At 49.2% G+C, this 12,040-nt stretch overlaps 1 protein-coding gene across 1 annotated transcript in view; it reads left to right on the top strand.

Moving 5' to 3' along the window:
- Positions 1-12,040, top strand: part of LOC111158107 (integrin subunit beta 3) — a 48,848-nt gene that overhangs the window by 20,308 nt on the left and 16,500 nt on the right. The window contains exons 3-10 of the mRNA XM_022519953.1: positions 3,095-3,290; positions 4,177-4,429; positions 5,731-5,893; positions 6,526-6,687; positions 8,521-8,616; positions 9,134-9,223; positions 10,209-10,343; positions 11,551-11,980. Of these exons, the coding sequence (XP_022375661.1) occupies positions 3,095-3,290; positions 4,177-4,429; positions 5,731-5,893; positions 6,526-6,687; positions 8,521-8,616; positions 9,134-9,223; positions 10,209-10,343; positions 11,551-11,980 (1,525 nt within the window). The remainder of the gene's footprint in view (positions 1-3,094; positions 3,291-4,176; positions 4,430-5,730; positions 5,894-6,525; positions 6,688-8,520; positions 8,617-9,133; positions 9,224-10,208; positions 10,344-11,550; positions 11,981-12,040) is intronic.

Below are 12,040 nucleotides of genomic sequence, written 5' to 3'. Positions count from 1 at the left end.
CTTCCTTCCTTCCTTCCTTCCTTCCTTCCTTCCTTCCTTCCTTCCTTCCTTTCTTTTTAGATTTTATTTATTTATTTGACAGAGAGAGAGATCACAAGTAGGCAGAGAGGCAGGCAGAGAAAGGGGGAAAGAAGGCTCCTTGCTGAGCAGAGAGCCCGATGCAGGGCTCGATCCCAGGTCTCGACCTGAGACATTGACCCAAGCTGAAGGCAGAGGCTTAACCCACTGAGCCACCCAGGTGCCCCTGGGATCTCTTTTCTAAGGGCACCAATCCCATCATGAGGGCTCCACCTTAAGACCTAATCACCTCCCAATGTCTTACCTCCTACTATCTTGGGGGTTTGGGGTTTAACAGTCTATAGCACTGTTGGTCTTCCTGTTCCCACCCACCCGGGGAAGACTTTCAGCCCATTAGACAAGGGCTGAGCACGAGAGGGAGAGTGACTTTGAGTATCAGGAGGGTTTTAAGGCTGAGAGTCCGGAGTTTATGAGCATGGGTGGTTCCTTGTGGCCAAATCCCACCCCTGGAAATATGGCTACCAGTCACCTGCAGGGGCTAAGGCAGCAGAACATGACCTGTCCTTCCCACACCTTCCACAACCCTATCTTCCCTTCTCTTCCCTACCTGGGCATTCTCAGGTGTGGTCTTTCTGGGACCATCGCTTGCATACTTCTGCTTCTCTGCCTCGATTCTCACTCTACACAGCATTTAATACAAACTATCATTTTGCAAAGATCATTTCAGTCACACAATCCAGTTAACCCCTCTCTTCTGCCATTCTTAGCGCTGGAACTTTGGGCAAGTTACTTAACTTCTCCAAGCCTTAGATTTCTTTCTTGTAAGATGGGCTTTCTCATTTGTGAAGTCTCCAAGCCTCAAGTTTCTCTGCTTGTAAAATAGGAATAATCGTAGTTCCAGCGTGAGAGAACCATTAGTGGGAGGTTTGCAGGATCCCCCCTAAAGCGCTTTCCACAGAGGCTGACATGCAGTGAGTTCTCAGTAAATGTTAACACCAGTTTTGGGGCATCTACTTGGCTCAGCTCATGATCCTGGGGTCCTGGAATCAAATCCTTCATCGGGCTCCTTGCTCAGCGGGGAGCTGCTTCTCCCTCTGCCTGCTGCTCCCCCTGCTCGTGCTGTCTCTCAGTCATATTCTCATTCTCTGATAAGTAATATCTTAAAAAAAAAAAAACCCCACCAGTTTTCCTGGGATATGGGTATGGGTTTTTTTTTTTTTTAAGATTTTATTTATTTATTTGACAGACAGAGATCACAAGTAGGCAGAGAGGCAAGCAGAGAGAGAGACAGAGAGAGGAGGAAGCACTCTCCCTACTAAGCAGAGAGCCCGATGTGGGACCCGATCCCAGGACCCTGAGATCACAACCCGAGCTGAAGGCAGAGGCTTAACCCACTGAGCCACCCAGGCGCCCCTGGGTATGGGTTTTTTGACTGACTTCTGGAAATGGTTGTGAAAGAGAGTGAGTAGGGATGGAGGTGACGACTGAGAGCCTGAAGGCCCAAATATTGTGAAATGGCCCAGGGAAGAGTTTTCCAGCTTTCTGGCCAGTCCCCCCAACCTGGCAAGGAAGGAGCTCTCACGGACTAGCGCCCACACAGCGCTGGTTCAAGGTGCTGGACATCAGAGTGGGGAGGGGCTGAGAATATCATGTCGCCTAACCCCCTTACCCAACAGGTGAGAGAGCCTTCAGAGGGCTGAAGTAACAAGTCTGAAGGCACAAGGCTAGCTAGTGGTAGACCCAGGGTGGAGCCTGTTTCCGGATTTCTTTCAGTGCAGTGTGGCCCCCCTCCCACCCCCCAACTCAGTACTCAGGTGTGGACACACACAGAGCTCCAGAGAGCCATGGAATATACACCAGCGTGTCCAGAAGCGTGCTCCATTTGCCCTGTGTCCACAGCGAGAGAGGAAGCTTAAAGCGGAGTGATGGGCTAGGCTCTGGTCAGTGCATGGCATCATGGGATTTGCCCAAGCTTGTGGGGTTTATTCATAACTAACTTATCCAGGAGCTATTTCTGGAGTGTCTCCTAACAACAGCTTTTATTTATTGAGCACTTATCCTGCAGCAGGCACTATACTATGGGTTTTATGTGCGTTGTCTTGGGGTGCCTGGGTGGCACCGTCTGCTGAGTGGCCGACTCTTGATTTTGGCTCAGGTCATGATCTCAGGGTCCTGGGATGGAGTCCTGAGCTGCCCTTGGTGGGGAATCTGCGGGAGGCTCTTTCCCTCTGCCCCTCCCCCCATGCACTGTCTCTCAAATAATAAATCGATAAATCTTTATATGCATTGTCTTATTTAGTCCTGTGAGTGGGGGCTTTTATTGTCTTCCCGTTAGAGCTGAGGAAGCGAGGCATGGAGAGCTTCGGTGACGTGCCCTGGGAACCGGCTAGCAAGAAGCAGTGCTGAGATGTAGTCTCTGCCAGTCTTCTCCTGTGCTCTTAGCCCCATCTCTGCTGCCCCTGTCCTTGTTTCCCCCTCCCACCTTTGTGGTGTCTCCTGGGGTGGGGGCTGGGAAGAGAGAAGGGACAGCCCCTACCCTTGGGATCTCACACCCCAGCCAGTGTCTTAACACAGTGGCTTCCAATCTATTTGACCCTGACCTAGGGAAAGAAATGCATTTATATCGTTGTGTATTATACCCAACTGCCAATATATAAACATTTACGAAATAATATTTACTTTTACTATTTATATGTGTTGATACTTTCTATTCTATTCAATTGCATTTTATTGAATAAATTGGTGGCTGAGATCCTCTACACTGATTTTGGGGACCCACATGTGGGTTGCCTTTCAGTTTGAAAACTGCTGGTCTAATAGGTAGCTTGCAATACTGGCCCTCTTCCTAGCTACCAATCCACAAACAGGTATTCACCCAACCTTTCTGGTGCCTCAGTTTCTCCCTTCTATACAATGGGCTAGCTTAGGATGGATCACCCGAGTTCATTTTTGCCGGTTTAGCTCCAGAGGGCTGGTTAAGCTCGAGGCTATTGGGAGTCGGCCAAGCCTGCAGGAAGGAGGAAGAGAGCCACATAGCTTGGACCACAGGGCTTCACGTTGGGCTCCTGTCTTACAGGCCCTGCCTCTGGGCACTCCCCGCTGTAACCTGAAGGAGAATCTGCTGAAAGATAACTGTGCCCAGGAGTCCATCGAGTTTCCCATCAGTGAGGTCCACATCCTGGAGGCCAGGCCGCTCAGTGACAAGGGCTCTGGAGACAGCTCCCAGATTACTCAAGTCAGCCCTCAGAGGATTGCTGTCCGGCTACGGCCAGGTAGGGAAGGGGCTCTTTTCAGGGAGAGACCTTGGGCAGATGGGCACAGGGCACAAGGTGGAGACCTGAACTTTGGGGACGTAGCTTGCAATGGAAATGGTATGGGAAGAGAAGGATGGGTGTTGGGTGTGGTGTGGGCCAGAGAATGTAGAGAAATGGAAGGTGTTGGAACCCCAAATCAGAAGATCTGAGTTTGAATTTTAACTATCCCATAGATTAGACGTTTGACCTTGGTCAAGCTACTTAATCCTTCTAACATAGTAGGAACTCAATAAAATGTTTATTTTTTCTTTCCCCCAATGCCTGTTTTATCTAATTGATAGCTTTGTGTTGAGGATTGAATGAGATAGAAGATGAGAAAGTAATATGATGTTGTAATCCCACTTTCCGGGTGGGATTGGGGCAGAGGCACCGGGGCAGAGAATACAGGGACAGGAGACTGTCAGGGGAGGAAGGATTAGGCTACGAGACAAGCCTTTTAAAGCATTGATTTAGACTTTTCTGTTGTTTCAAGAAGATTTAAGCAAGTCCCTTCTTTCTGCAAGGCCTCTGTTGGGAGCTCTGGGATTCAGAGAAGGCTGGGACAGAGTTCCTGCCTTTTACAGCATCTGAAGTGTAATCACTATGAACCTTGATACCCAGAGGGTTAGAAAGATGGGCATTTAGAAAGGAAAGAGAATTGTAGAACAGAAAAATAAAAGAGAGAGAGATTAAAAAAATCATAGGATCAAGCGATTAGAAGAGGAACAGAATTGCAAAGAGAAAGAAGAAGGGCTTTCAAGTTTGATTTGATTGAGAAGCTACTTAATCTCAGCTAGGTCCAAACCCACTTATGAAGTCTTAGAGGGAGAAAAAGGAGAAAAACTAACATCCCCTTGGCTTCCAGATGATTCAAAGATTTTCTCCATCCAAGTCCGGCAAGTGGAGGATTACCCTGTGGACATCTACTACTTGATGGATCTGTCTTTCTCCATGATGGACGATCTGTCAAGCATCCAGAACCTAGGCACCAAGCTGGCCTCCCAGATGCACAGGCTCACCAGTAACTTGCGGATTGGCTTCGGGGCTTTCGTGGACAAGCCCGTGTCACCATACATGTTCATCTCTCCACCAGAGGCCCTCAAAAACCCCTGCTATGAGTAAGTTCCTCCTGTAGAAGCTGGGCCAGCATCCCTCCCCTTTGTCCCAGCCTGGTCCAAGTCCTGCTTCCTGTTTCGAGCTCTAGGATCGCTTTGTTGCTGCCGTCCGGCCAAATCATATCTCCTTTCTACCTTGGGCTTCCTATCTGGCAAGTGAGCTGGCCTGTGGGTCTGGAGTGCTATGTCAGTAGAATCCAAGACTGTTTGGAATGTTAGAAACTACCAAAACCTCTGTGACCCTTGGCACCCCCAGGATTAGGCAGATGGGCATTTAGAAAGGGTGGAGAATTTCCAGAAAGAGAACTAGTCACCTTCTTGTCTTGGTCACAAAGAAGTAGGAGATAAGAGAGAATGGGAGGGAAATGAGATAAAAAGTAGAAATTTATGGAAAAGTAAATAGAGGAATTATGAGTTCAGAAGGATTGAGTCCCTTGTCCTCCTCATCATCAAGAGTGTGAGTCTAACAGAGTTAAAATGTGAGGAATTATGTCCTAGAGGAAAATAAAAAAGAGTAGAAATGTTATTTATTGAGGCTTCTAATAGATTCAAAAATTGTTAAGTGTGCCTCTGTTCTCACTTTGGCTTACGAGTGAATGAATGGCTTATTATTTAATTGGTGGGGACTATAAAATCCACAGAGTATAATAACTTAAAATGGTGGCTATTGAGCCTGACAATACACAAATTTACTTTTTAGTTTTCAGAATTATATGATGTACCCTTTCAACCCATCTGGATTGTAAAGTTTCCCCAGTAAAGCTGTCAGCCATCAGTTACACAAGCCACTGGGCTGGGGACAGAAGGGCTCCCGTCCAGCACAGATCTATCCATTTGTTGATGGTTCATGGACATTAAGTTCTTGATGAACTTACCATTGTGTTAATGTTATTTTAGAGAAGTGTTAAGCCCAAGGTGATAGCAATGACTAGAGCCTCACTCTGGTATAAGGGCTTTACATAAATTAACTCCTTTAAGCCTCACACAGCTCTTAGGACTAATCATGTCATCATTTTTATAGAGAAGCTTGTCTACAGTCCCATGACTGGGAACTGGGACTTGAACCCGGACAGTCTGGTTCCACAACTCACTGTCTTACCTTCTAGGCTAGCTGGAGGGAAAGCCAACGTGATGGCTCAGGTGATAGGAGGGGCTTGGGGTCTGAACTGTCTGGTTAATTGTGGTTGTGTAGGATTAGCCTGGGCAGTGTGCTCGCTGTGTTTGCCTCCCGCTCTGTCCCTCTCACTGCCCACGCCACCTTTTCCGTCAGGATATCTGCTTAAACTATCCTCCTTCCTCCCCAGCATGAAGACCACCTGTTTGCCTATGTTTGGCTACAAACATGTGTTGACGCTAACTGACCAGGTGACCCGCTTCAATGAGGAGGTGAAGAAGCAGAATGTGTCGCGGAACCGAGATGCCCCAGAGGGTGGCTTTGATGCCATCATGCAGGCTACAGTCTGTGACGTGAGTTTGGAGGGCACTGAGCACCTGGTGTGGTTGGCACAGATTAAAATGGGGGAAGGAAGTGGTTCAACTGTGGGGATATGGATGTGAAAGAAGAAGAACCAAGCCAAGTTTTGTACAGCATGAGCAAGAAGTTTCTCCTGATAGGCACCCTTTGTTTGTATCAACCCCCGGCCAGAGCTGACATGTTTTTGAACCTCAGTGATGCCGGATGTTTTCTGGGGAGAGCATCATCCTGCCTTCTCTAGGAGTGTATCAGAGTCGAGGCTGGGTGGACTTAACCTAAGCAATGTGGGCAGATGTTCAATGGGAGTTCATTAGCCCCGCCCAGCTCTGCCGGTGCAGGTGGGTTTCTAGACAGGCCATGTGATTATCGTTGGAAAAGTTATATTTGGAGTTGAAGTAGGCATCTTTCAGCTGCTTGAACTAATCAGCTGAGACTCCTTTCCTAAGAGAACAGAAACCCTCGAACTGGAAAAGCTCCAGCTTGTGTTCCAGGGGGCTGGGACTGAAGCCCTTCTTCAAGATGACTTACTCAGCCCTTCAGGAGTGGAAGTCTTTGGGTCTTTGCCGTCTACCAATGACATGGCTAAAGTTGCTTTCTCTCTTTTGCTTTTTTTTTTTTTTAACAGGAGAAGATTGGCTGGAGGACCGATGCATCCCACTTGCTGGTGTTTACCACTGATGCCAAGACCCATATAGCGCTGGATGGGAGGCTGGCAGGCATTGTCCAGCCCAATGATGGGCAGTGTCACATTGGCAGTGACAACCACTACTCTGCCTCCACTACCATGGTGAGATTTTTGGTACCACCTGTGGTCCCAATTCACTGTGGTCAGGGCTGCCCTAACCCAGGCAGAGCCTTTGTGTGACTATGAAAATGGCGGCCCTTCCCCGGGGCAGGGCTTGGGCCTTGTTTCGGGCTTTCCTTCCACTGCCTCTCATAGCAACTGGACATCCTCATCCAGGGGACAGATGGCACAGCCATTGTAAGTGGTCCTGGCTGGGGTCACTGCTGCCATCACCTCCACTGCCTCCAGCACCACCAACAGCATTATGGCATCCAGAATGGACCCAAAGGCAGGCCTTCCTATCTTCTGTGTAGAGATCATCCTTTTCTTGGAATACTATGCTCACTTGTGGTTGTTGGAAGAAGACTGAGAAAAAAGAGACACAGATCATCAAAAGAATGGAGATCTGTTCCCATGGGGAAAGGTTGAAGGGGTCCGAGTCACTTAGCTTGAAACAAAGAAGTTAAGCTGATACCTGAGAAGGCTTCTGAAAGGTTATTTTCTATGGCTTTAGAGGGTCAAATAAGAGGAAGGGAGTTTAATTGCTGTAAGCCATCAAGAAATGTAAGACCCTCAGAGTACTGATACCCTGGATATTTGGGGGTAGGTGTGAACTCTTCATCTCTTAAAGACAATACAGCAGCTCCTTGTCTAGGTGGCTTAATGGTACACCTGTGTAAAGGGAGGAGTCTGAGTTGGATGATCCTGCAAGGCCTAGGGATCCCAGGGACTTGTTCATGATTCACCAGCATCCATTGTGAATTGAGTTCCTCGGTGTCAGCCATGTCCAAGTCGGGCACTGCCAGGCATTGGATGAGTCAGTAGTAATCATTGACACCTACTCTAGGCAAGGCAGCTTCCCAGGGGCTGAAGGAGATAAAGGAACAATGGAAGGTCCCCCCCTTTTTGGTTTAGTTGAGGAGATGTGCTACCAAGAATGCAAGACACGTGATTAGTGCTAAAGGGATAGCACAATCTATAAGGGCTTTAGAGATCCAGAGGAGGAACGCTCAACGTGAACTGGGATGGCCAAGGAAGGCCTCCCAGAGAAGGTGGAACCTGAGCTGGGTCCTAAGGAAGGAGAAGGATTACCAAAAAGAAGACCACTCCATGGGGGACAAAGAGTGGGCTGACTCAGCGGTAAGTGCAAGAGGGAGAGACGTGAATGCTGATCGGCAAGGAAGGCTGAGACCACCACGAGGAAGCACACGCCAGGCAGAGCCATTTGTCAGTGGCTACAGAACGAGGAAACTTCATAATGAAGCCTGACACATGTGGGACAGGGAGCGAGGGGTAGGAAGATTCCGAGTTCTGCTTTGCTGCTCCCTCCTTACTTCCTGCCCCTCACCCACCCCTCTCCTCTGATCCCCAGCATCACCCTGAGATGCCACGCTTTGGATCTTGGCTTTGTTTTGTAGTTGTATGTATCTGTCGTCCGCACCAGACCAGGAGCTCCCTGGCGGCAGAGACTATAATATATCTGTCATTCAATAAATGTTTGTTAAATGAGTTGATGGAAAACAAAATGAGGCCTGACAGTACCTGGCTCATGGAAGCTGCTTCTTGGTGTGAACGCACTGAAGTCTAGCGGCAAGAAAGAGATGCTTGGTTTTGACACCACCAGCCTCTGCCTCTTCATCTGTTCCTGGAGTTCACAGCTGGGTTTGTGTTGCTCCTTGCTCCCGTGGCTCACACTGATCGTGGGGTGGAAACGTGTAAGCACCACCACTGTGTGGGCCACGGCCCAAATCAGCCGAGGTCTAAGGTGTAGGATCCAGGGATGTATGTGAATAGAGGTGAATTCTTAACCGACCTCCATGTCCTCCCTTCTTACAGGATTATCCCTCTCTGGGGCTGATGACTGAGAAGCTATCCCAGAAAAACATCAATTTGATCTTTGCAGTAACTGCAAATGTAGTCAATCTCTACCAGGTGACTATGCCCCCCAGGGCTGCCCAGAGTGTGGCTTGTGATGATGGGTAGAACTGTCTTGGGGACCCAGCATGCCCTACCATGGGCCCTTGTCCCCAGCCTGGAAAAACCCTCCTCCAGCCTATTCCCAGGAGCTAGTCATTCCTTCTTATTGTTTCTCTCCCCCAACTTTGAACCTAGCAGAACGGGTGTGCTGGTGTTTGCAGAACCAGAGGGGAGTCATTTGGTGGGGGTGAGGGGTATGAGAAGTTCCTTGTTTTTATTTTTTTATTTGTTAAAAATATTTATTTAATTAAATTAATTAATTTATTTTTATTTTTAAAATTTTATTTATTTTATTTTATTCAGGGCTGAAAAACTGCTAGATTTATTACTGGCAGTAACAAGTAAACACCCCTTTGTTCCCTCAATCTTCATTTCAAGACCCTCAGTCTGATTTGGGGAGGCCTTTGGAAACCACCAGGGAAACCACCCTCCTCTTCATTCAGTCAGCCTTGCACATCCTTTGTCTTCCTAGAACTACAGCGAGCTCATCCCAGGGACCACAGTGGGGATTCTGTCTGCCAACTCCAGCAATGTCCTTCAGCTCATTGTTGATGCATATGGCGTAAGTGTCTTGGGCTGGGAATAGGCCTGCTAGGAATCCACCTCGCTTGGCATGACCCAGGAGGGTTCAGATTCGGGAGTCCTGGATGCTAGCCCACCATGCAGCCTTCCTGGACTTCCTCTTATTTTTCTTTTCTTTTCTTTTTTCTTTTTTTTTTTTAAAGATTTTATTTATTTATTTGACAGAGAGAGAGAGAAAGAGGTCACAAGTAGGCAGAGAGGCAGGCAGAGAGAGGAAGGGAAGCAGGCTCCCTGCCGAGCAGAGAGCCCGACAAGGGGCTTGATCCCAGAACGGGGCTCAATCCCAAAACCCTGGGATCATGACCTGAGCCAAAGGCAGAGGCTTTAACCCACTGAGCCACCCAGGCGCCCCCATTCCTCTTATTTTTCTAGAGGCTCGCGGATGGCTGGCCCTGGGAGGAATGCAGCCTTCTATGAGAGAAATGGCTCTGAAAGGAATGCCAAGGAGTGTTAGGGGCGACGGGTGAAGAGCTTAGAGGAGGTGGAAGGGAAGAAGAGGGTGGGGTGGGTGGTGAGGCAGGAAGGAGCAGAGTCCTGAAATCGGAGGAAGGACAGGGTGAGGGACAGGGCTCCAGCAGCAAGGAGGAGAAGAAGCTGAGCCCTGGGGAAGGTGAGGTTGGTTAAAAATCTGGTAAAAATGGCCACTCTCCAAGGGGACCAGTACCGGCACTCCCTTTTAGCACATCCTTGAGGCTTGCAGGAGGGTGGAACTGATTTAGATTTTACCGAGAGTCACCCAGGCACCAGTGCAGAGAGAGAGAGGGAGAGAGAGAGAGAAGCAGGTCTTGGGCAGAAAATGTAGTAAGAAACACACTCCTAGGGGTGCTCTCTTCTGGCAGCTTCTAGGCGGGCCTCAGCATCGGTACTGCCAGCGTGAATCCCGGGGCCCCCAATAGAATTTGTTTGGGATGGAATTAGTTCCTCTCAGCTCATCTCCTTACCTTCTTTTGCTTCTTCCTGCTTAGAAAATCCGCTCTAAAGTAGAGTTGGAGGTGCGTGACCTCCCTGAGGAGTTGTCTCTGTCCTTCAATGCCACCTGTCTCAACAACGAGGTCATCCCAGGTCTTAAGTCTTGTGTCGGACTCAAGATTGGAGACACGGTGAGGTGGGCTGAGCTGGGCAAGGCCTGTACCCCCCGAGCGTCTTTGGGCACCCCTCCCCTTCCTTCCCAGCACCTTCTTCCTGAAGGTCGTGAGAGGTTAGATATCGTGGAGCTGCCAGCCTTTTCCTCTGAGGCTTCTGTTGTCTAAATGTCTCTGTTAGGTAACCTTCACCATCAGGATTTTTAAAAAATGTGCATTTACATTACCTCTGTTTGCATATGCATAGTTGTTTGCAAATGAAAATATTTCTTGCATTCAGCTCCAACCAGTCTCCAACCTCCCCGAAGGTAATGTCTTTCTTCCCTCTACAATGTGAGACGGCAGTGTCATGGGCAGGTATTTACTGTGCACTGACTTCGTGCCAGGCATTGTTCTAGCTGCTGGAGATTCAACAGCAAACGGAACCGGCAAAAGAGACCAAACACCCACTCTCATAGGCTTTCAGAATGCACGTGTTCATTCTGCTCCTCCAGTCCCTCTGTGGCCTCTAGGGCTTTCTTTCCTAAGTGGTGGGTTCTCTTCTGCTTCTGCCTAAAGGGGAGGGGCTGGTGAAGAGGGAGGGAAGCCGAAAAGGGGGGGGGTAGCTATTATACCTAGACCATCTGTATCTACAGCATGTATATACCAATCTCTATCCACCTGTCCATATGTCTGTCTATCTATATTCTAGAACAGGTGCACTTACCCTATCCAAGAAATATTGGCCAGAAAGGTATATGACGGAACAAGTGATGAAATGTCCTATGGAAATTAAACCTGTGGTTGGTCACTGTGTGGTGTTGTGTGGTGCAAAATATGCTTTGTGTGTCTTGCTACAAAGACATATGACATTGTGTACTTAGTTCAGCTGGCTTAGTTGGCCAGAGCAGAAGGTTTATAAGATCACAGGTTCTGTTCTGCACGAGCTGGCTTATTTCATATGTGGAATTTAAAAACCCCAGCATAGCCCACGCCTATAAATTATGTCTGTGCACCCAGCCAGATATAACCGAACCGCTGTCCCCAGGCTCTTCTTTTTGCTTTGCAGACCTGGGTCGTGGGGAGGCTGAAGAACTCCAAGTTGCTGGGGGCTAACCCCCCCCCCCCCCCAGTTTGGTATTCCCTGGGTAGGGCAGGATAGCACAGGGCCCAGCTTCTTTCCCTCTGGGACTGGAGTGTTAACAGGGTCAACCAGAGTCTGAATGCGATCCTATTCTCCTCCCAGGTGAGCTTCAGCATTGAGGCCAAGGTGCGCGGCTGCCCCCAGGAGAAGGAGAAGTCCTTCACCATCAAGCCTGTGGGCTTCAAAGACAGCCTTACGGTCCAGGTCACCTTCGACTGTGACTGTGCATGTCAGGCCCATGCTGAGCCTTCCAGCCCCCGCTGCAACAATGGCAACGGGACCTTTGAGTGCGGGGTGTGCCTCTGCGGGCCCGGCTGGCTGGGGTCCCAGTGCGAGTGCTCGGAAGAGGACTACCGGCCCTCCCAGCAGGACGAGTGCAGCCCCCAGGAGGGCCAGCCCGCCTGCAGCCAGCGCGGCGAATGCCTGTGTGGCCAGTGCGTCTGCCACAGCAGTGACTTCGGCAAGATCACGGGCAAGTACTGCGAGTGTGATGACTTCTCCTGCGTCCGCTACAAGGGGGAGATGTGCTCAGGTGAGTAGAACCACCCGCATTCCCATCCCCACGCACACTCGCTCGTCTGTGGCCTCTGGA

Source organism: Enhydra lutris, unplaced genomic scaffold, assembly GCF_002288905.1.
Source record: "Enhydra lutris kenyoni isolate GAN:26980312 unplaced genomic scaffold, ASM228890v2 scaffoldscaffold57, whole genome shotgun sequence".
Lineage (NCBI taxonomy): Eukaryota > Metazoa > Chordata > Mammalia > Carnivora > Mustelidae > Enhydra > Enhydra lutris.
The sequence above is the reverse complement of the archived record's forward strand: the minus strand, read 5'-3'. Positions and strand labels throughout refer to the sequence as shown.